The sequence below is a fragment of the Montipora capricornis genome, chromosome 13 (assembly GCF_036669925.1).
Source record: "Montipora capricornis isolate CH-2021 chromosome 13, ASM3666992v2, whole genome shotgun sequence".
Lineage (NCBI taxonomy): Eukaryota > Metazoa > Cnidaria > Anthozoa > Scleractinia > Acroporidae > Montipora > Montipora capricornis.
The window spans coordinates 39,597,734-39,622,616 of NC_090895.1; the positions used below are offsets into that span (position 1 = coordinate 39,597,734).

At 40.0% G+C, this 24,883-nt stretch overlaps 1 protein-coding gene across 3 annotated transcripts in view; it reads right to left on the reverse strand.

Annotated features, from left to right (window-relative positions):
* Window positions 1-7,831: 7,831 nt before the first annotated feature.
* LOC138030075 (E3 ubiquitin-protein ligase TRIP12-like) overlaps window positions 7,832-24,883 on the reverse strand; it is a 64,951-nt gene continuing 47,899 nt past the window's right edge. For all 3 annotated transcript variants that reach the window (XM_068877929.1, XM_068877930.1, XM_068877928.1), the window contains exons 38-60: window positions 24,613-24,660; window positions 24,323-24,354; window positions 23,640-23,667; window positions 23,492-23,523; window positions 22,773-22,854; window positions 22,229-22,308; window positions 21,668-21,780; window positions 21,360-21,419; window positions 20,872-20,954; window positions 20,418-20,499; window positions 19,066-19,126; window positions 18,281-18,365; window positions 17,940-18,008; window positions 16,561-16,659; window positions 15,765-15,879; window positions 14,720-14,770; window positions 13,994-14,373; window positions 12,726-12,779; window positions 12,039-12,152; window positions 11,386-11,434; window positions 11,148-11,193; window positions 10,714-10,817; window positions 7,832-9,341 (exon numbers count right to left, since the gene is read on the reverse strand). In XM_068877929.1, the coding sequence (XP_068734030.1) occupies window positions 9,145-9,341; window positions 10,714-10,817; window positions 11,148-11,193; window positions 11,386-11,434; window positions 12,039-12,152; window positions 12,726-12,779; window positions 13,994-14,373; window positions 14,720-14,770; window positions 15,765-15,879; window positions 16,561-16,659; window positions 17,940-18,008; window positions 18,281-18,365; window positions 19,066-19,126; window positions 20,418-20,499; window positions 20,872-20,954; window positions 21,360-21,419; window positions 21,668-21,780; window positions 22,229-22,308; window positions 22,773-22,854; window positions 23,492-23,523; window positions 23,640-23,667; window positions 24,323-24,354; window positions 24,613-24,660 (2,064 nt within the window). In that variant the 3' untranslated portion in view covers window positions 7,832-9,144. The remainder of the gene's footprint in view (window positions 9,342-10,713; window positions 10,818-11,147; window positions 11,194-11,385; window positions 11,435-12,038; window positions 12,153-12,725; window positions 12,780-13,993; window positions 14,374-14,719; window positions 14,771-15,764; window positions 15,880-16,560; window positions 16,660-17,939; window positions 18,009-18,280; window positions 18,366-19,065; window positions 19,127-20,417; window positions 20,500-20,871; window positions 20,955-21,359; window positions 21,420-21,667; window positions 21,781-22,228; window positions 22,309-22,772; window positions 22,855-23,491; window positions 23,524-23,639; window positions 23,668-24,322; window positions 24,355-24,612; window positions 24,661-24,883) is intronic.

Genomic DNA, 24,883 nt, shown 5'->3' on the forward strand with positions numbered 1-24,883 from the left:
TCAGTAGGGTTGGAGAGAGACGGTGTTTGATGGGTGACATCTGGAGAAGGAAAGCAAGATGGATAGAAAATATTAAGAGGTCAGAGGGGCTTCTGCGCACTGCCTTAGAGGGGAAAATACAGGGGAAAACAACGAGAGGAAGAAAGATAGCAATGTTGCTGGATGATATCAAGCAAAAGAAGTCCTTCCAGACAATAAAAAAAACAGCGCAGAATAGAGGGTGCTGCAAACGGTTCATATGTGCATGACCTGCCCAGCGATCGAGAGATCGAGAGAGTAGAGCTTGCTCGTCCATTTGTTGTTCTCTTTCTTGTCACAAATGCCAAATCATCTTCCGCGTTACCTTTTCGATCACGACCATTTTCCTGAGGTATTCACTCTCATCTTCTCGGTGATAAATTCTACACCACCTTTACTTCGTCAAGATTTCGTATTCTTGTCCGTCTCTTCACATTTGCAAAGAACGACTTAAAGGAATGCGTTTCTTGAGTCTAGTTGTATGAGAGCGCACCATATGGCTAAAGATAAGATAACAGAAAAAACTCCTTGAGCCCACTAAAAGATACAAAAAAGAGAGCAGTTTAAGATAATCAAATAAAGAGAATGAAGGAGTCTTGATCTTCTTTGTCTGGCTTCGATTTTCTTCGTTCTTATTTGTTCTTCCTCGCTCCACTTTGTTTGGGGAATTTCCTTCTTCTAGTTATACTTTGTTTATCATCGTCCATCTTAGTAATTCAAACTTTTTCTTTCTTCTCCCCACGGTTTTTTTGTTCTAGTTCATTGCTCTTAATTCTTCTTTCGTCTTCTGAGTCTAACATGATTCTTCTCATTTGTCGATCAGTTTACTTCATTTCTTTTGTTCCTCGTGGGTTTTTTCATTTATCTTTGTTCTTCAATGTTTTTTGTTTTCTCTCATTTTATTTTTCGCTTCACTTGGGCTCGTTCTCCGATCGTACACCACGGGTCACTTCATTCAACCTTTTTTCAGCTTCTTCTCCGTTGACTTTTATGTTTACTTGAACTTCAACTTTTGTCTGTCTAGCGTATGATCTTCAGTTTTTACCATGCAATGAGTTGTTCTCTTTAGGGATATCTTCATTTTGTATATACTAAAATAGTGGATTGAGTTAAAGGCGCAATCTGATTGGCTAGTCAAACTCCGAATATTCTTTGCTATTCACCTCTGAGCAACTCGCGCGAGATTTGCGCCCGAAACTGATGAATATTATAATTCTTATCATGAGGAATAAGTGATTTAAAATAATTTTTTGTGCTATATTATCTCACTGTTTTAGTAAAACTGTGAGATAATATAGCACAAATTGGAATAGTTGTCTTGGTATATACTGAGTATATACTAAAACAACTATTCACCTCAGTGTCGGCTGCTGGTGGTGGATATTTAACGGCGAGGTAAATATCCACCGTTAGCCACCTCCACTTCGGTGAATAGTTGTTAACTACTGTTTTAGTAAAACAGTGAGATATTATAGCACAAATTGGAATAGTTCTCTTGGTATATACTGAGTATATACTTAAACAACTATTCACCACAGTGTCGGCGGCTGGTGGTGGATATTTACCGGGCGAGGTATATATCCACCGTTAGCCACCTCCACTTCGGTGAATAGTTGTTAACTACTTAATTTACACTATCATTACTAAGCTTTGTTCTTATTCAATGCGCGCGACCAGCTCACGGGATGCTAGTCATCCCGAAAACTCCCGCACCGCTTGACACAAAAAAATCGTTCTTCTCAACTAGCTTTTTAATACCTTAAAGTTAGTTTTGTTTAACTTCACTTCTATTTAATATTAAGTACACAACGCACGCGACCAGACCATCTGACAAACATCAAATGAGCTCCCGCATCGCTTCAGAACTACAGTTTTAAATTACATTTTCACCCACCCCTCCAACCACATAACACCCACCCCGTGAGGAAAGGAAATTGACTGGAGAAAATACACGAAGAATTTCGCTATCAATATAAAGTTATTTCTATCATAAACGAGGGACCATTGCCTGAGATAAAAAATGAAAGAAGCTATGAGCCTAAAACACCGGACAGAACTAAGACATCAGTATTAAACAAGTGAAAAAAAAAACGAACGAAAATGTCAGTTATCGAAACAGCGTCTTAATAATGAAGAGCAGCTAACACAAAAAAGGGAACCGAAGGAAGCTATAAGCCTCCTCAACACCAGCTAAAATAAGTGCACCAATCCACGAAGAAAGAGACGACTATATACGAGTCTCGCGAAAAACCAGTCCGTTGCTCATCCATGAAGAAAAAGACGAATCGTTGTGCGTCTCGCAAAAAGCCCGTCGACCCATGAAGAAAAAGACGACGTGATGTGCGCCTCGCAAAAAAAGTCCGTCGCTCCATGAAGAAAAAGGTGGCTTGATATGTGCAACTCCGTTCGCGGAAAAAAATAATTGACAATCCATGAAGAAACAGATCTCTGGATATGTACAACTCGCGGAAAAAAATTCGACGACCCGTGAAAAAATGTGGTAGTCATAGGACGAAGTGCGTAAATTCAACCTCATAATGATGAAGTGAGTAAACTTAGCTCAGAGATAGCTAAGTTTACACTCATTCCCAAGGTCTCTTCTTTGACCGAGAGAGCCTGGGTTTGAGTTATCTGATTTACTCTTAATAGCAAGGGAAAAAAGCTCTGGCTATTAAAAGTATTTCTGCTTAAACGCTCAAGAACAATAAAAAGAACTAGGCACTCACCTTGGACTTGAAATGCAGCTGTTAAGTATCAGTAAATAAATCTAATACACCCATTTACGTCCCAACACTTAGTCTTTAAACCAGTTGGGAAAACTGCTAAGTTCCACCAACTGGCTTGAAGAACCAGTGTACAGCGTTTAAGCATGTAGTATCTGAATGAACCAAGGCTAGCTCGCCCCAGTGGCAGAAAAGTTCTGCCAATAGGCTGAGCCATGAGCAGACGACATTCTGTGTACGACACTGTAGTTGAAAGTGACAAAGTAAAATGATGCTTAAAAAAACTCAGAACGGATCCCTAAATAAGTAGAAATGACCCAAATCCGTCAAACAACCGGAGTAAACATCCAGTGATGACAAAAACATGAGCCAGGAAAATTCCGAGAAATGAGTCCCAGGTCCATTCAGTGTTAGATTAATTACCCCCTTTAACTATCCCATCCCTCAATTAAAAAAAAATGTAAAATGGTACGATACCAGGACCATAAAGGTCCTCGACGCGAGGTAGCTCTTGGAATTTGCTGTCATAGTTCATTGAAGCTCGAAGAGTTGCACCAGGTTATACAAGTCACAGAGATGTGCACGAGGAGATATGAAATGGCTCTATTTTCCTATGGCAGAAGAGAAAATAACTTGAATAAACAAATGGGAGACTTCAGACTTCAAGTAAAAAAGAGAAGAGCCAAGTTAAATGCCTTGTTTAGACGCAGTTTTAAACCTTCTTCTTGTCTAAGAATAAGAGGACTCATGCTGTCAAATTAGGAAAACAAGCAATCAAAAAATAAACCCCGTCGAACTGACGATACATCTTCAATAACTTTAGCAAAATAGCCGATTGTTTTTATTATGAAATGCTGTCATAGACTGAATGTACAAGTACCCAAGTGAATTGATCACCACGAAAACCAGATGAAAACTGAGAAAAGTGAAAGTTTTACTAGCTTTGACGTGATATAAACTGTAGTGGTTATATATTCAGTAAACAAAAACTCGTGAGCTCCTGACTCGAAATATCTTTTGACAAAAAACGAGCATCCCGTAATGCGCCGATCAAATCGAAACTTCAACATCCCCCCCACCCTCCTCCGGGCACACCCTGGGCATTTGACTCTTGAAAAAAATTGAAAAAAAATTGAACCGGAAGTGTCATGTTTCAAATGATTTTTTTTCGGGCGCTGAAGTCGCTAACAGCTATAAAACATGTGTTTGGACGAGATGGAAGAGTTTAAAGGAAGAATGTAGCATTTGTGAACGATTGGCTTACAAAAAAAGGTCTTTAAAAGGTCTTTATTAACCCTTTGGCTACTAGAGATTTGGCCGAAAAACACGTTTTGAAGCTAGTTGAGGGGGTTTTTGGTCACTGTCGTTCTGTTTAAGAGCTAAATCTCCCTACAAACCCGTTTCCAGGTTGTACACTCCGCGGCCTTTTCAGCCAGGTGCAACATAAGCGCTTCCAAAGTTCGGGCATGCGCAGAAAGCACAACACTTTCGACTTTCACTTTTCGCTTTCTCTCCTTCCCTCTCTTTTCGCTTTCCTTGCCTCGTTTTTTTTATTTTGGTAGGAAGAGTTTCTGAGAAACCTTTCATCATCTTAGAATTAGGTGCTCAGAAAGGTAGGTGGGTAATGGAGCAAGCTTTTCTTGGAGATTTCAGGTCAGTGTTACACGGTTTTTTTTGGCCGTTTCTCCAGTTTCCTTGACTGACTTGTGCTCATTCTGGTATAGTTTGTGCGATCTCTTCTCCCTGCATAAGTCAGTGGACAAAGCTGTTCCTGACCGTTAAAAGTGATGACGTCACAAGGAGTAGATGGGACCGTGGAGTTTTTCCAGATACTGAGTAATCAAAGGGTTAAAGGCGGCAGGAGTCGACGACGATTGTTCTTGAGTAGCGTATGACAGACAAATCCGACGATAGGGTACGGCATTTGAACACCATTTTGGCCCGAGGGGGTGGGAATTTGAAAGATCCAATCTTCAAAAGCTCAAATGCCCGGGAGGGGGGGGGGGGGGGAAGGGAAGTTGAAGTTTCGAGTTGATCGGCGCATAATTATTACTTTGACCTTTTGCATCGAGAAAACTGTTTCTTCACCCCAACTCCAGCCTCCAGCTTTAAAACAAGTGAAGGAAAAAAACCCACGAGTAATCTTGTTCCAGGATTTTAAAAATTTAAAAGTTACTTATTTCCCACTAGTCAAACGGTTTAAGGTAACCGTAGTAAATCTCCTTCGACTATTTAACTGTAGAAAAAGCGGGAAAGCTTTAACAAACGATCGCGAGTAGCTCAAATCGAATGAAACTTCTCGTCAAAATTATTTCTAGAAAGACAAAATAACGCGCAAAAATGTTTTTGCAAGACTCTTTGAAATTTGACATTTAAGTACTTCAAAGTTTAAATATTGCTTCTCTCAAATGCAACACATTCCAGAACAAAAGCTTTTGCAAAAGGCCCGTCAATCCAGTTAAATTAAATTGAAAGCAAATTACCTTAGCTCCATAGCGCCAAATCATTTGGAAAACTCTCAGTTTGCCATGCGGCAACGCGAGTATCCACGCGAAGACTTGCTGTTGTTTTACTTCTTGCCACAAACTTTGACCTTGTTTTCGTAAGTCCTAACTCAGAAGGCTTCCTCCTGGTTAAAAAACCCCAAAACTACAAATAAGACTGTGACTCAAATAAACTGACTGAAGAGTTAATCAACAACACACTCGACGAGCGCTAAAATCGTGCAAACATTTTTACCATGAGAAGTGTAAAATCATGCACAGATTCAATTAAATTAAATCGAAAGCAAATTACCTCAGCTCCTTAGCGCTAAATAATTTGGAAAACTCTGAACTCAGTTTGCCATTCAACAACGCGAATGTGCACGCGAAGAGTTGCTGTTGTTTTACTTCTTGCCACAAACTTTGGCCTTGTTTTTGTAACTTTTAACACCTTTTTGTATCCTTGGATCTTGTCAGTGGTAAGAAGTCTTTCTCCTGATTTAAAATATACCCAGAGACTACAAATAAGACTTACTTTGACTCAAATAAATTAACTTAAAAATTAGATCAACAACGCACTCGGCGAGCGCTAAAGCGTGCAAACATTTTGTCGAGAATTTCTTACCATGAAGCAACACAGTCCCTTTCAATAGACACTCTTCTTCTTGCATTATTTCCAGCTTCTTTTTAAGCCTTTGCGTAAATATATGTTCAAAAAAGCAGTTTTCTCAAATTCGGAGGCGAAAAAATATGACTTGCTCGCCTGCTTATTATGCAAAAGTGAAAAAATGGTGAACTTGCACAAGGTGAAAAAGGCGCGAAGTTTGCACCCGCTGCCAAATTCTGTCATTTGATTGGCTTAAAAGGAGAATGAAGGGTCCCATGGGTTGAACAAATGACACCTGTCATTCGTCAAAATCACGTTGCTTTTCGCAGTCAATTAGCGAGCACGGACTTTTTCTAAATTAATTTTTAAAATCAAACTTTCTTCATTAATAAAATTGCTCCTAAGGTATGGTTCGAACGTGGCCTTTTTTATTTACAGCGGGATCCTTCAGCCAGCTTTATGTAAAAAGCAACCTGAAAAGAGCTAAATTTAGGTAGGAAACAAGAGATTGATTGAAGCGGAAGTAAACCAAGAGTTTAGGTTTCAATGACGAGTATATCAGGTTCGAAAAACGTAAAATAAAGGAAGTTCAGGACGTTTCGCGCACGTGCTTCCGTTCATGCAGGTAGTTTGCACCCCATTTTCGCGACTTTCAGATACCTCTAAAAGAAACAACCGGTATTGTTGAAAAAAACGTTTTATGCGAAGAGTGGGACTAAAACGCTCAAAAACCTCTAGTGATTGGTTGTGAAAGAAATAACGACATGTTCGTGTATCATTTCCAATAGGCCATTTCCGAGTTCATATCTACCTCCTCTTCAAAGCGAGTTTAAGTGCGACGTTTTTGTGATGGTAATTAGTCCTACTTTACATATGAATGAAAACTAATTTTCATGTAAGAAAAACTTCGCACTTAGACTCGCTTTGAAGATGTGGGAGACATGAACTCGGAAATGGCCAATTCCCGACTTTGTCAAATCCCATCATTCTTGGTTTACACGCACGTGACACGGCGGCTGTATGTATGCTGGATGGCAATACAATACAATTTATTTTCGCAGAATGTGCTTAATAAGAAAGTTTAGTTCCCAGCGGAGAGACATGTTATTGTTCTTGCCATCCAACATAGCCCCCGTGACGTCAGATGCAAACCATCAATATGCTTCTTTTATCCCCCAAACATTTGTGGGGGATTGTTTTCTATTTCCCTTGGGACATCTTCATGTTCCAGTAGAAATCGAAAACAATGATTATGCAAAATTTTAGGGGATAAACAAGATGTATTATGGGATTTGAGGAGGTAGTGAATTCGTTCTTTCTCATGTATACCATATTGCTACTGATATTAAATCAGTGTTTTTGACTGGTGGTATGGTAAGACAAGTCATACACGAACTTCTGGGGCACACGTCGCTTCTCCCATTTTCAAGTAGCATGGAAAGACTTAAAACATTACACTGTTGACAGTCTAATGGTATAACGGTGACAAGGATGATAAGTTCCGTTGCCAAGCAACTACTTTATCATCCTTGTCACGGGCGAATGGCACTATTGCACATCAATTGTTGCAGAAATAGAAATAGAATACTCCTCGTCGCTTCATGCTAATGAAACCGGAGATAAGTGCCGACCCGATGGGCCTCCTGGCTCGTAGGCAGAGACTTTACGTCCTGTCTCTACGTGACTCCTTCGGTTAATGTCAACTGGTAAGAAAATCGGCTAGAAACATATATTCGGGCAGAGGATAGGCTATGTGAGGTCCCTTTTTTATATCCATGCGTTCCGCTTTAACATCCCATGGGAGAATTCGTCTCGACAAATATTTCTACCGTTGTTTCGGTCCACCAACGAATCGCGTCCCTTTTCCTTGAAACCCAACATTAAGGTGTGGAAAAAAACGTTGAACGTTTTGTTTTAGACAACATTAAAAGAAACAATACGCAAAGAACAAGGGAGTTAAGAGAGTTACATGGCCCCAAAACAAGAACACAACCGATAACTACAATAAAATTCTTTAATTTGCAATCAAACTGTACAGCTTTGTGCCCCAGCAATAAATTCTGTGAAGGGGCTCTACTAACTGTCCAGTCTAGAAATTTTTGCTTTCCATTTCTTGTTCTACAAATTGTGCGTTTAGTTAAGAGATAAGGTCGAGTATAGCTCGTGTTAGTATACCAAATATGGTGGCTAGAAAGATTGGGAAAAGAGTTATTTACATTGGCTACTCCAGAGAACATGAGGAGTACCCAGCCTCGAAAAGTGTGGGCACGACTTCACGTCAGCTGCAGCTAAGAAAATTACTACACAATAACCTTTACTTGAATTTTCTCACAAACCTATGACAATAAAAAAACTGTTCTTTGAGGGGCCGCCATATTTGATCATTCCAAAACACAACAAAACATTAACTTCTCACAATAAATTGACTAATTATGACGCAACAAAGGACCTTATGCCAACACCTACATCATATGACTGCCGCAGTTGTAAATAAAAAGCACGAAATATAAATGCGACCGACGGGTTAAAAGAACAGGTTAGCAAATTCAGAAGAACATAAAATGCTGCTGACTACTTCCATCCCTTTGCCTCGTTTACGAAAATGAGTTTTCAATGACCACAAAATGATGGCAGCTTTAGTTAAAACTGAGCAACAATGAAATTCAACGATAGTAAAAAGAGATATATTTCAATCGGATGGCAACGAAAGAGAGATAAAGCCAGTGGCTTTTATAGACTATAATAAGACACATGGTTTGAGGGTAATATTCTCTCTTTAAAGGCCCCACAATACGGCGGTCTGATCCCATGAAGTAAATGATCATACTACCAGACAGAAAACGGATGGCCTTCAACATGAAAAAAAGCGTCCAAACCGCGATTTTGCGATGTAGAATGCAAAAGCAGACTTGTGAAACCAGAAAAAAAGATTTGAAAGGAACCTTTCAATGTCTTGCTACATGAATCAAAGTCGCTCGCCTGGACGTAATCTCTCCGTGTGGATTTTGGTCAAATAGACCAAAATAATTACCCCGCTCTCGTGAGGTAACGCAATGTCATCACGTGGCGTGTCACGCAATTAACGACCCACGACGCATGTCTAACAAATAGCAGACTTTCGCGAGAGACAAAACAATATAGTCTTAATTAGCCTGGAATGCAATCTCGCCACGCAAACTCGTTAGAAATTCTTGTCAAGCCATCCTAGATTAAAGGCCTAAAATGTGCTAGGCAACTGCAACTATAAAATTATCGTAAGATCACTAACTATAAACTTGAAAGAACCAAATAACGAGAAACTGATGGGAAATTTTCAAGACAAGTGGAAAGATCGCTGCCCTTCCAGGGCCGCCAGCTTTAGTTTACTGGCCATGATATCTTTGCTGGAGTAGTCCGGCAGCTTCAAATAATTCACGCATGTCATGACAGAAGGCAAATAGTTGTCAGCACAAAGTGGAGGCTCAAATGACTTGCGTACTATGGTCAGCGGAGGATTTAGGCTGCGCAGGCCTGAAACACAACAATACAGTGTTCCAAGGTAAGTTTGGATTTATGCCTAAATTACAACCAAACAAAGTTGTCGTGGTTGTATTAAATAATTAACAACTACTCACCGAAGTGTTGCTAGAAGTAATTAGCCACCACTAGCCACCGACACTGAGGTGAATAGTTGTTTTAGTATATACTAAAACAGTGAGATACTATAGCACACAAAGATGATTTTAACTCATTTATTCTTGCGACGCTTATAGTATTTTCAGGGGCAAATCCCACGCGAGTTGCTCGGAGGTGAAAAGCAAAGGATATTCGGAGTTGGAGTAGCCAATCAGAGCGCGACTTAAATGCTATCCATTGTTTTAGTACATAGAGCGAGTTTCAATTGAGTGTCGTAAAACCAAAACCAAAGTAATTACTTTGGCCAATCAAAAAGGACGGAGACAATCTGGCAAACAAATCAAAACTCGAAGTAATTACACGTAGCTGACACAAAGCGCGGGAAAATGTGCACGCGTGAGCCACGATTGGTTTTGGTTTCACTTCTGATTGGATGAAAAAATGGCGCGAGAATTTTGAACCAATCCCTGAGTGAAGTAATCATAAACCAAAGTAATTATCTAATTACTTTCGACACTCAATTGAAAACCGCTCTACTAATACGTGATAATACGTTAACGTGATACGGCAGCCTGCTTCTTGTCAAAAAAGCTTTCAAGACGTTACTTGATACTAGAAGCCAAAGCCTGCGCAACCTGTGCTGCACACTTCTAACCCAACTGAGCTGTCAAACAATCTGGAGTTCGGAAACAGACAGTGAATGGGTATTTATCATGAAAACAGGAACAATGCATTGTTGGTCTTCAAGTAACGTCATCGCCGTCATGTCAGTGAACGAAAATGAAAGATTATTAGCTCGTTTTGTTCGTCCACCAGCAATTGTACATTGCAGCATTGTTTTCTGTGTCTCTGGATATTGGTTGCAAACCACCTATACTTCATTGACATCAAGCAGTTGTAAATTCGCTGGGAAAATTAAAACGGATTTCAACATTTTGTCTGGTTTTCAATGTATTTTGGCTGCGTCTCACATACGAGGTTCTTTTAAGGGGGCAAGGGCTTTCTAACAACACCGATAGTAGAATTCATCTTTAGGGTGCGTTCGATTGACCGTATTCCGGAATAAGAATGTTTGGAATACACGTTAGAATTCCTTCATTTTTACGGAGACTCAAATTAAAATTGTCAAAAACCTGCTAAAATGCTATTTTAAACATATCTTTATTATCCTTCTTGCTTCAAAACGCCAGACATACTGTTTTAACTATGTATTCTTATTCCGGAATAGGGTCAATCGAACGCACCCTTAATAATAAAACTGTCATACCTCCAACTGGAAGCCTTGGGCTCCCTGTGACAAACTGTAAGAAGAGTCTCTGTTCTTCCTGACTGTAACAGCTTAAAATTTCAAACAGCTCCTTGACGGCGCGGCTACATCGACAATTATAGAGACAAGAAATGAGGGACGGATGGTTTAGTTGACGATTTTGGGGAATCAGGGCATCACCAAAGAAATGTCTGATGAGCAAAGTTGCGAGTAAAGGACGCTAACTTCTGTCTTAAGTGTGTAAAGAAAACGAGCGTTGTGTGCCAGAGGATTGGTGGAAAAAATGGAACTAGAAATGTTAAAGAAAAATCAAAAGACACTGGCCAACCCTCTCAAAACCTTAAGCAGGACAAGCAAAAATAACTTCGATTGCATCTGCCGAGGAAGGGGGAGGGTGGGGACAATTTGCATAAATTGGAGTCGATGGTTCTCACCTGTCATGCGTATAACCGTGGTCTGGTCTACAACTCTCTACAAGGCCTGAAAACGTAAAAAGAGTCATTCACCCAAGGCTTGATTTTGGGCGAAAAAACAAGGGAATTCCCGAATAGCGGGAATAATCCCAAGAAGTGACGGGGTTTGTTAATTGCGCACAAACGACGGAAATAATGTAGTTTTCTTGTGGAGAGGACGATGTTAAAAACTCGATTATTGACATGAAATATAACGTACATTTTATGTCCCACTTCTCAGCTACATTGCCACAGAGAATGAGCTCCATCTGAAAAAGGACCATTATCACAAATTAATGAGATGTAAAATTGAATAAACAAATTGCTATCTTTTCTTCAACATATCACGAATCGTCTGTTTTTATGTGACAACAGAGTTAGTCGAGGAGACTGATTCCTCTCTACTAACTCTGGTGACAACAAGGCGTCCATGTTGCTGTCCCACGCAAGTCCTCCGGGAATGGACCATCAGAAGAAAGTTTAAACCACAGAAAATAATGTTTATTATTAAAATGGGTTTCGAAAATATTTGAAAGCGAGCGTTTTTTATCCGAAATAAATGAGGATCGGAATCGCTTCGTTTTGTTTTCTAGATTTCCCAGGCGTCATCGACTAGAGTTACTGTCACGTGTTATGTTACGGTTAGTCTATCGTTAGTAACGGCAAAGAGTGTTTTCACATGACGTCACAGTGGCCATGTTGGTGTACCTAAACAAAGGAATGGCGGTCATGATGGTGTATCAAACTAATCCTATCTGAACCATGAGCTCAGCATGGAACTCTTGTCTCTTCTAGCTAGAGGAGACTTCAAGCGCACGTTCGACGAGCGCTCGAAGATTGCCGAAGGTTACCGAGAATGAAAACGAGCCTTACCTCACTGTAGGTAAAGCTGGTAAGATTAGACAAAGGCAACACGGAGTTAAAGCCTTCACGGAGAGCATCCAGTTGACGTTTGACCCCAGATACAAGAGTCCACTGAACAACCAACTGAAAACATCACAAGAATAATGAATCTCAACGATTTTCCCCGACCAACTTAATAACTGAATGAACTGAACTTCACAACTTCACACACCAATGGTAAAAAGGTATAGGGAAGTGAAAAAAATTATCTGCAGCCGATTCAGAGCCATCTTCACGATTGGAAAGGCGAGGGGGTTCTAAACGCGCTCTGGGAAATTTGTTTCACCTTTCCAGAGGACTTCATATTAGCCTGCTAATCACTTTCCAGGGACAAAAATCGGTGGTCACCAACTTCGTTTGTGAGGTATAAGTGTTTAAGGACAAAATATAGGGGGGGGGGGGGTAGGGGGGGGGGAAGGAGGCGTTACTTTCGGAATTCTACGGTACTTCTAAAAACGCACTCACTCTCGAGATTTTTGCAACAGACTGTATTTCCACTAGATTTGCAAGTATCGCTTTATCAGCAAGTACTATAGCGGAACGCTGACTGATGTTACCCAGAATCATAATAAATATTGCGGGTGCGCTTATATCATATAGTCTTTCAGTTTTTAGTTACTAGCAAAGGAACTTCCCTTTCTTCTTCAACTGGATTACCTTAATGTATTCCTCCAAATCGTGTATAGTGACCGTCATATCCTTTCCTCCTCTCTGCAACACAAGAAAATCACTCATTTCCTCCAGCAAGTGTGTAAATAGACATTGAATTGCGAGAGTTGATGCAATGCCAAGGCATCATTACTCAAATTAAAGCCGCCCACTCTTCGAGCATGCGCACGAAATGGAACCGAAAGGTATCGAAAGCACCTTTTGGGGGAGGGAAGGGGACAGCGTAGCCAACTGGTAAGAGCGTTCTCGGTTGCGCTTGTACTTAGACATCTGATTTGTTGAAATTCTTAAAAGTCATTGTATTTTGTTTACTTAAAGTGCCCCTGTGACCAAAAAATCAATTCATATTTTTCTTTGGATTTCAAAACTATGTTAACAAAACACTAAGTGACCCACGTTTTAAGCCTTGATTTCAAAAAGACACCTCTTTATTTTAACTGTAATTTTCCTATTTAATGGTCCGCCATTACTAACATTATGTTCTTGAGAGAGCTGGATCGAGGAGAAAATGACGTCAAAGGCTCACTAGTTTAAGAATGCAATACGTGTGTACGCCGCAGAATTAATATGCAGCACGGGGGTTTTGGGCTTTCAGACTTTTAAACTCACGCTTTGCATATATAATAAGCTGCGTTCACACGCTGAAATTTTAAGCTAGTGAGCCTCTGACGTCACTTTTCCCTGGATCCAACCGTCTGAGGTCCAATCGGTCAGTTTTGAACGTGAGTAATGGCGGACCGTGAAATCCAAAACTTAACTCAACGTAAACGGCCTTTGGATAAAAATCAAAGCTCAAAATTTTGCCAGTCAGGTGTTAAGCAAACACACTTTCAAAATCTGAAGGAAAAAAGGAAGTGGTTTTTTTAATCACAGGGGCACTTTAAGCCCCGGCTACAAGATGTAACATCGTTAGAAGAACACGTCCCAACATTGTTATAAGAACGCTCCTAACGATGTTCGATACGCATATAACATTATTGGAAACATCTCACTTTAGTCTTTGCAATACAACATTGTTGAAAGGGCGGCTACACGCTTCAACATTTGTTGTATGTTGGAGAAAATGTTTGATCAAAATAAAAACATTCTTCAAACAAAAACTGCTAAACAAGCGTCAACAAACATGCATGCTACACGTTCTAACATTACTGATCCAACAAACGTTTTATAACAATGTTTGAATGCGTAGCCGGCTCTGAATAGAGCTAAAGTAGAGCGGTCAATGCAGAATTTACTTAGGTTTCAAGACACTATACCTTGAGTTCAACATCCGAATATCCAGGAAGAGCAAACGAAAGACCCAGGTCTTCGATTGGCATATCATCCAGTGTTAGACTTTCTACAGCCAACTGCCGGCTGTCAGGAGTGTGCGATTGATCCTGTTCTAATTGCTTTTTTCTCTGTACCACTTGCTGGAGTTGTCCGAGTGACTGGGCTAAGATAGGATCCACAGCAGCCAAATCTCCCAAGTCAAGCGTTCTTTCCTGATTGAGCAGCCACTTGTAGAGTATCTGACAGAAGGGAATATCGAGGATTCGGAAGTCCATGATGGCACGTGCAAGAAATTTGCCAAGGAACTGGAACTTGGAGCAGAGCTTGGTCATAGAGGCTGTTTTGGCGTTGCGTGACACAGGAGCTTAAAGCAAACAATAACGAGACAGCACATTAGGAGTCACTTTGCAGTTGAGTGCTCAGTGATTATCCAATATGAGGCAAACGTTGAGTATGTTTTGATGCAAATTAACTCGAGTAAGCAAAATAATGCGGGACCAAAATTTTCCAGTGCTGTTAAGAATACAAAAGGATAAATAAAGAAGGTAAATAAGCTTGTCAAGCCACGCACGTAATACAAAAAAAGGCTTATGAAATTGGAACCGTCTTGCAAAATAACAATCATCTTCGGGGTGATGACTTCATATAACAGCATCAAAACGGAGACATTTGCGAGTCTTACTCAAACACGAAGTTGGACACCAAGTTACCTGGATAAAGGCCAGAAGGAGAATATATATATGAAACTTCATCCCCAAAATCTGTAAAACAAAACAAGAACAAACAAAGATTTACTCAATTACACTACTTCAAGCCTCCACGTGCGTCTTCTTCTAATCCTTCTCCAAAGCTACCCGAATGTCCTGGTGTGGAGAAAACTATGGGGAAGATATCTGTTTACAAACATTGCTTTTGTTATTCAAATGTGCCAACCACAGGAACAAAAGACCCTTTGTTTTGACAGACAATGAGGCTCTGGTTGGCAAATTTATAACAATAGCTGACGTTAACGATATCTTCCCTATATTCTTCGATAGCACCTGAAGTCACGGCGGCCATGTTGTGGAAGGAACAATAGCGAAAAGGTCTTTTGGGAATTTGACTCTATTATTATGCAAAACTTAAGCTACATTTTTCAATTGTTTTGAGACCAACATGGCTGTCTTATCACGTGAGTGCAATCATAGAATACCTCTTCCGTACCGACCTAGAGGTCCGTACTCTAAGTTACGGACCGAGAAAACGAGGTTAGTAACATATTTATTACATCCTTGCGCGTGGGAAAGGAAACTAGTTGAAGACAAGCGGAACGTTCAACTGCCATAAATGATTTGCATGCGTAAAAATCTGGAAAAACGAATAAATCAGTCTTATTGGCTTTTTGAAAAAGTTGCTTGAAAGATTAAAAAAGTTTCACAAGTTCATTTCACACAAACAACATGAAAAACTTGCTAGAAAATGTCAAATTTAAAGGGCCGTTCTGCAGAATACAGCGCGCTAAATTAGCCAATCATAACACGGAAGACCTCAGACAGCAATGACCAGGAACCAGGTTGCTGACCAGCGGTTTTCGTTAAAACAATGGTTGTCTGGGGGTGCTCAGAAAACCTGGTTGTGGTCATTGTTATTTAAGGTTTTTCTCATAACACGCGTACTATCTGAGAGGTATGAGAAGAACAGGTATGAAAAGGATAGAACCGCTAAGATAATTTTGATAATCCACTGTAACGTGAATGATGACAATTAAAACGCTACCTGTTCTGCCAGGCGGCAGCAACCGTTCTCCTCTCCACATCCCCAAATCCGCTCGTTGAAATTCTTGAGAAATGAGGGCGTAAAATTCTAAGGTAGGACCGAGACCAGTACCAACCTGAATACAAAAAAACCTCTTCAGCAAATAACACAGAAATAGTCCTGACTGAATTTCAAACCAGATATTCAGAGGTTAATTTCAAACGAGAGAGATAGCTTTTACAGCCGAGATGAATAAATAACAAGTCAAAGTTTATATTTAATAATAATAATAATAATAATAATAATAATAATAATAATAATAATAATAGTAATAATAATAATAATAATAATAATAATAATAACTTAAACAGGTGTAGGACGTTTATTGAGCTGTGAGTGAGTGTTCATGTGTGCGTGTGCTTACCTTGTTAAGCAAGAGGAACAAGCGGGAAGAAAAATGGGAGCTTAAGCAAGGCACGCTTTTGAGACGCGGGCGGCAGCCGGAAGTGAACATTCGGAAGAAATGAGAGAGTAGTGTCTCCCACATGTGTAAACTAATAATGTCTAATGCAGGAAAAATACTTGGAGGAAAGATAATTGGTTGTGTGCAGACAAGTTAAAAGGAAAAAAACAGACCACGTCCGGTTGGCGTCCGCGTCTCAAAAACGTCGCGTGCTTAGCACAACGCCAGGACGAAATTAATTAAACCCTTTTCCCTCCGCGCGTCTCGCCTATCGTGCGCGACCGCGCGTTTTGCCCTTTTCTTTTACACTTCGAGGTCCGCTAGGCATTCAAAAGATGAAGCCCCTTTACTTACTTCGCCTTCGTATTGTATTTCCAGGACAGATTGGGAACTCCCTAGATCAGTTATTAGTTTTTCAGCCTGGTCAAGGAGTCCCTCTCGAGAAACAGTGTGCTGAATAAGAGGAGAAACAAAAAATATTTCTGAATAACCTTAAGCATGCTGTTGGTGTGGTACCCATTTCCTTATACAGCGTGTAACTTTGAAGCACGAGTCCCACCAGAAGCTAAGCAAAAGCAGCCACGAATGATTGGCTTTCAACCGAAACTTTAAAATGACAATTGAATTCAATTCAATTCCCAGAGGAATATGGGCCACCAACATGGTCGCTATGCCGTCATGGGAAAGACAAAAACGAAAACGACATTAATTAAGGGCCCACAGACGGATTTTTTGCACGTTGCTAAGGAAGTGAAATGTTACTTCCGGTGACTAACGCCATCATATCGTGAGCTGACCAGAAAACTGACTCACAAGCAAAAATCACCGCACGAACTGTTGTTTTCATCGAAGGTTTTTCTCACCCTTCTTCGCGCTCGTTCTCAGATCAACTGCGCATGCGTAAACAAACTGACTTCCGATTTGAGAAAAAGCTAATTTCCGGTGGTCTCTAAATTGAATTATTATTATTTTTTTGGCACGTTTCAGCCCCAAATACAGAATATAACTAAGCAACGATTTTTTCAAATCATCTTTTTTGAAAATGTTATGGGTATTTCAGTATCGTTTATCTCTTTAAAAAGAACATTTTTCAAAATAAAAAGAAAACCATGCTTGGCTAGATGCAAAAACGAATACAAATTATCAAACCATTGATTTAATACCCAAATTATGCAGCACGTAGACAAATTTAGAGTTTTCTTTTATTGGTCACGTGACCATGGGCGTGGAATGATAATGTCATATTTAGGGTCATTGGTTTACACAACTTGGAAACTCACCAAAATAATGCCAAATTTTCTCAAATTACTTAACCATTACATCCTTAGCAAAGCACCGCAAGAAACACGTCAGTAGGCCCTTAACGTAGGACATACAGACGGACTGAAAAGGATCTCGCGACGTAATTGTTGGCACCAGATCCCCTCGACATCACCCATGAAGGCGAGGTTGGATGCTGAAACCTCATGCTTGCGCTCGAGTCAACATTGAGATTTTTCGTGGGCCTAACCTTTTTGTCTGTGCATAAAAGCTTTGTTTCAAGAGTTCTACTACTCGTGTACCATGTCCACGTCAAAACTAGAATAAAAGAACATTCACGGTCTGTCGATTCAGAACTAATTGATCTTATTATTTACTTTCCTTCTCAAAGCGCTGCACAACGACCCTACAAAACTGCAACGAAACTCCTGTTTAAAGAATCAGAACAAGTTTCAATTACTTGCACAACAAACCTTTTTCCGATCAAATCGCGGTGCTACTCGATCAGATGCTTCCGTATTCATAAGCTCAGGTAATGTTTCCTGCAACAAACAAAGGCGCTTTACGAGAAAACTCGTGAAATTCGCAGGACAGAGTTATTAACCTCCAGGTTCACATGTTCCCTTGTTAGCATCGTAGCGACCTCGAGATTTTGGTGAGAGTACAAGTTTTTAATTCCTAACTTGGTGCGTCCGCATAACCAGCCTCTCGTTCCCTGCTTAAAGGGTCATCATAAGGCTTTAAGAGCAAGACTTGGTTAACAAGTGATTGCTTGCAGCACACGAAGTGATTCTGAAAGAAAGACCAAACATACCTGTAGTTTGCTGAGCGCTCTGTCTCTATCCATTGCAGTACAATAGAAAAGCTGTTGTCGGCATTCAAACGGGAAAAGGAAAGGACTGAAACAGAACAGTAGAGATAGTCACCATTAGGCTTAAGTAACCCGTAGGCCCTCACTGCTGGTCAAACAATGTGTGAAAGAAAATACATACAAAATGAACGGGTCATCTGCACGGGTATTTACAATGGAGAGAGCCTCCGAATTGTGAACAAAGTGTAATGTTTTAGGCTAATTGTGTTAATATTCTATTTTTAAATCACAGAATGGTCGTTCTGTGGTTTAGATACAGATGTGATGATAGGGTGATAGTCTAACTGTATCAGGATTTACAGGGTTAAGGGTTAATTATGTCTTTTTGCTTAGGAGATCATTCCTGATTTGGCCATGGGTTTTCTTGATCAATCTTACAGCTAATTAATGCCGGGATCACCAATCGAAACGTGTTGTGCTTCAGATGGTCCGCTGCAAGTGCAACAGCTTCAGATATACCTTATGCCCACAAATCACTTTGTACTCTCAATCAACGTGCTTAACGAAAAATCTATTTTTTTTTTTTGCATTATTACCGCAAAATATAAATTTGTTAGGATGTGTCAATAAGGCTTAAACAAGGATAGGTAAGGTAAATGTAATCAGAATGGCTATTGAGCCAATCGAGTTGAGCTACTAATAAATGTTACACAAGAACAGAAAAAAAGCAGGTCGACTGGCAACAACATTAAACGACAAGCGGAGAAAGAAATCCTATGACAGCTCACCATTTGCGAGGAAGTTCCTCTACCCAAGCAGGGAAGTTTCCAGTGATCACTGTGATTGGATCTGAAATTGCAAAAGTATGGTCAATAGATTGTGTTCACTGCGCCACAGACGTAAGCGATCCCCTGGTTAGGTCCGTCTACGAACCAGTGCCGAAATCTTTGTTCTGGGCCCACAGTAGCCTGCCAGGATTTGAGTACGCGCCATAATGTCTGTTAAGAAAAACAGTTGTTTGACAAGACTGGTAATAGCCAATCAGGTGTAAGGGAAATTTGAAACTCACTTCCGCTTCGATGAGTCTGTTGGAGAACCAGAACAAAGATCTCGGTGCTGCTTCGCAGACGTTACTAACCGGTATTAGATTACGTCTGCGACGCTGGCTAGGTGTTCACGTGACGTAATCGCCGCCATGTTGGTGGACGAAAACAAAAGATCTCTCATTAGCTCCTTTTGTTGGTCAACTACGTCATTCTTATCTGTCTCTCTAGAGCTTGTTTGCAAAACCATCTATAGGTAATTTCACAGCTGTTAACGAGCTCGCCTTTAAATGGAAGCAAAGCTGCGACTTTCTTACGATGCGCTCCGTTTACTTCCGCATGTAATAAGTTTGCATAGACATGACAAAAAGAGCAGCCAGGTTCAAATCAAAATAAGGTCAACTTTTGTGCCCTATAAACCCGGTCGATGCACTGATGTCCACGTGATTCATGAGAGATTTTGATCACACTTACAGTATACCTGAGACAATATCATATGAGGTAGCTGGGACGAGCTCAACTTTAGCATTCCTTTACTCCAAAGGCGAGGTACACACGTGTTCAATGTCATGTTTTCCAAGTGATCCACAAAAATATTGATGACACTCACTCAGTTCACAGAAAATAATAACAACTACGCAACACAAGATCAACTTTGGCCATGCTGTATTCCAAAGTCCAGGACCCAGCTGTTGAAAAGCCGATTCACACTTATCCGCGATTTATCAACCAAGGTTTGAGTTTTGCCCATCAAGAAACCCTGTAACAATTTAATAAAGTCTAATTTAAAAATGAAGCCTTGGAATAAAGTTGACAGTTACTTGTGAAAATATATTGTTCGTGTTAGTCTTACGAAGCTCGTTTCATCCCGACCAAGGGACTTGGAATCTTGTGGAAACATTTCTGATCGGGAAATAAACTGAAGGAAAAGTTCCCAAAAATCCAGGATTAGTTAAATCAAGGCTTTTAATAACTAGGCCCAGGAGTCTAAGCGTGCAACTGATTCACAGCATGCCGTTCACGTGATCCAAGGGATTCTCAATCACATTGTACACCTCACAGAACATTGTAAAAAGAAGACAAAGAGATAACAATACCTTGTAATTGTCGCACGACCTTTGCTGCAAGCTTGTTGTTTATGAACTCGCTGCAAGGTAAGAACACTCGGCTACTCTGCTCCTATAAAAATCCATGAGAATTAAAAATTAATGTTGGGTCATTTAAAGAACCACACCTTGATGTAGCATCCGCACCTTCCGGGAATTTAGGCAACGACCAAGGCCACTTGAAAGCTTCAAAACAATAACTGCGCATGCAGCACGCAAGTGCACGCCTCTAACTAAATACATTTCTCTGCCGTACTCTACAAAATAACATCGTGGAACAATGAACGACAACTCAAGCCCATAAAAGTGATTTTTTCATTTTCTATCTTCACCTCAAAACTACTCGTGTTAACCAGTGAATAAGCATGGGTATCAGTTAAAACGCGGTTGACTGTAGCCATATTCTTGAGACAATCTACGGGAATTACCAACTAACCGCACTGACCTCATAAAGTGTCGTCCAATGAGAATTCAAAACGTGCAGGGCTTTCATGAGGCTGATAACTTCAATACTTGGATCAGAAGTAGCTATGAAAAAGCAAACAGGAACGAAGTTTGGATACTCAGGTCACAATTACCAATATCTTCCCATTGTGTCTATGGAAGATGGAAGATAGGTCCTACTTAGGTGCACCCCATTTCATATAAGGGCTACGAAGTGTCTCCTTGCCTTTCGCCTCAATTTTAACATTACTTGCATGCAGAAACACAGGTAATAAATGTAACTAAAATGTCCCTCTACTGTTTCCCCTTTAGTAAACATGAACAGCCAAGATCACCCTAACCTTAACGCAACCGTTACACTAAAGGCGCTGTTACACCGAGCAAATTTTCGCGGAACTTGTCTCGCAACGCAACAAGTTGCACGAAACATTTTAGCACGCACTAATGACCGTTTAATACTACAAAGTACAGATAACCGTCGCAACTTACTAAAATTTTGAGGTTCGCAAGCTGAAAGAAGGTGACTTATAGATGCTTCGTTCTCCGAATCTGAAAGAGGTGTGAACAACAATTATTAACAATTACATTTATTGTTATTACAATTATTAACAATTAAAAGAGATGTAAACTGACAATTGATCGGAATGGTTTTCACTCAGGTGATCCGGCAACGTTTTCTTTATCAGGATCAAAAAAAAAATATTTTAACGTGTCTTCTATTTGCAATTAACAGAAATAGTCGAACTCTTTTTTTTCCTGAAAGAATACGTAAGCAGGTGACTTGATCTCTAGTTCACCTTCTTCTTTCCATGTCTTTCTTGAAGGTCGCGAAACGCTTGCCACGGCAGACTTAGGTTTACTGCTGCTTACAGTTTCTTGCTCCTTTTGGGCTGTACTCAGCGGCCGAAACCTATAATTTAATGTTAACGAGAGAAGTAAGGCATCTAGCACTGATCACTTGTGAAGTGTCGAGCTTGCTGCACAAGTGCCTTGGAAATAAGGGAGGATAAAATCAAGTCAAATGGGACCAACTTAAAATGCCCCAACAACATTAAATTGTCTTTGCTGATATAAATTTATTCACTCATTGAAAAAATTTTCTTCATTTAGTTTTCTGCATTTTTATCTTCTACGATGACGTCACAAACTGATCTGCCATGCAACAGTTCTCTCGAAACTAGAATGCAAAACACTTTGTGAAGTCATCTTATAAGGACAGACCAATGCCTCTTACTAGCTCGGCCGAGGGGAAAGTACTTTGTTTGCAAAGTACTACTTGTTTTACAGCGCATACGGCGACGAGAAAAATCCATTCTTTTTTCGTTGATTATGAAAGGAATTACAAAAGTGACACTTACCATATAGTATGCGTGGAAACCCAGATACTGGGTCTGCCAAGGATACCTTGGTCGTCGTCGAAGTCTTTGTCTTCATCGCACTGAAACAACAAAAAAATAATCTCGTGAAGTTTCCACGAACCATGTTGGAGGGCAGGAAAGACCCATGACCAGATCTGACACACAGCAGAAGGCTTTTTCTCAGAGCCTTAAATCTTATCGAGCCTTTCATTAACTTGCCGATTCTGAAGTTAAAACTCAAATAAATTGTTTCGTTTTTCAATGCTCTCAATCACTGCCATGTGTCAAATTCAACGCTCTGATTGGTTGACCTTGATACTTTTATCGGTCCACTAACCACATGTCTACTACGGCACGCCTAGGAAAAGGTCCATTTCGCACAGAAAATCTTTTGGTTCGTGAAATAACGAAGTCAATATGGGTAAAGAAATGCCCTATTACCATTTCTGAGTTCAAAACTAGTATTAACTATAAATTTCCCCAAAATGCCGCGACATGGTCAGTGTTTACAATAAAAAGACAACTATAAAAAAAGTGGTCTTACCTGGCCAAACTGCTTGATAGCTTGATACACCGTCATGTTGTAAGGTAAGAGATGATCTCCCAATAAAATTTCCAGTTGGTGTCTACGTGAGATATAATGTTCAGGGAAAGATGATAGAAAGGAAGCACTCGGGCAATCTAAACACTACAACCCACAGCAATGTTATCTTGGTCTGTGACAACATCAATTGTATTTCCGCAAGAAACTATCAGGTGAGAGAACAAATCCCCGTGCCCTATGATAATCTTTTTCAATCTATTTTAAGCTTCGCACCACGCTGTGAAAGTTATTTTTGGTTTCGTCCCCATGGCCGCGCGACCCATGGTTAGAGGATCAGATGTCATTGTGAAGAAACTTGCGAAGACTTTTCTCGCCGTCTCATGATCCAGTGAAATCCTAAATCGAAATTTGAAGATGTGATCGGCTTTAAGCGGTCATTACGTAATTACAATTGACCAATCAGGTGTCTTTCCTAAAATAGCCTCGCAGCTTGACTACGAGCTAAAATTAGATTGAAAAAGATTATCATGGGAAGAGGCCCATGTATGGGGGATGTACTCTCTCACCTCATAGTCTCTTGATTTCCCTTATTTCGTCGTCCGTCACTGACTTCAACCCGGTGAAGTGATAAAGAAAAAGTTCTTTGCACCCAGGGCTAATATACCTTGAGTAGCACGAATTCCTAGGCTTTCCGTTTCAGAAAATATTTTGTAACAAACCTTGAATTGTTTTGCATCTGAAGCTCAGTGGCCTGCGTAAAAAAAAAAGACGAATACACGATAATCAATACGTACCGAATGTTTTGCGCGAAAGAACGGAATCACACGAGCGATTTCTTTCATGATTTAATTTATTTACCAAACTTACCAAAGATTCATCAATGTCATCATCGGATCTGAAAGGAATCACAATTGCTGAGTGAAATTGAAAACAGGTCGCTACAATAAAATGCCAAGTCTGGTGTTGTATAAAGCAAAAATTATTCGAGGTAAACTGCCATCTATCAACCCATCTTTTCCTTTTCGAACATTTTCGAAAGTGCATTCTCTAACCTAGGACCTAACTGGCAATCTGGCATTACTTAATGCCAAAGTGATTTTCTTTAAAGTGAATATGACAGATTTTTCTTTATTTACTCAAGTGAAACATCATGATTTTCTGAGACAAAAACAACCCAAAAAAAGAATTTTCACTTCCGGGGAGCGTTAAACCGCGCTAGTAAGGAGACTGCGGATAGCAGAACTGTGACGTCAAGACAGAACCAACTTTTCTCTTTTTTTAATTGAGAAGTTGATGAAACTGTTTCTGAGATGCGTTGTATTTGGTTGCAATAATGCAAACGAACGAACATTTCTATCCCAAAAATTCCCCGAGTTCACTGGTCTGCTATTCCCAGTCTCCTTTCTAGCACGATTTTATACCCCAATGGAAGGCACAGAATAAAAATCGGTAAGGAAATTTATTTGGTTGTTTTTATCTCCAACACCACGATGTTTCGATCGAGGGTAAGGTCAGACAATTAAAATGTTACTCAGGATGTCATAACTCACCCATCATCCTCGCTTCCATCGTCATCGGGGTTCTATGAAAAAAAAAACATCATCGAGCTCGCGTAAAAGCAAAAAAATATCTGCAAGTTTACCGGCTATTTTCTGTAATTTTGTTTCTAAATCAAACTTTATCTTTTTTGAAGAAATCAGAACAAAAAAACAAAAAAAGGATGCTTGCTAAAATCCCGTTGATCATCAAAACCAAACTGCTTGAAATTGGGGAGATGTTAAAGTCAAACATTCTTTGAATGCCAGTATGTTTGTAAAACGATGTTTAATGAAACACATACCTCTCTCTTCTTTCCATAACCGCGGACAACTAGATATCTCTCAATGGCCTAAAACGGAAAGTGATCAAATCAAATAACAAAACTGCCTTGAACAGTGTAAAGGAAAGGTATTCAAATATTTATTTCATGTCGTGCTTTGGGAAGAAGCTCAAATTTGTACACTGAACGATTCCTTAACATTACCATAAGCAAATACTGCCCAGTACTGCATAACAAACAACAACTTAGGAAGGACTGCCCATTTTTAGATCTCTATGAATTTCCTCGTGCT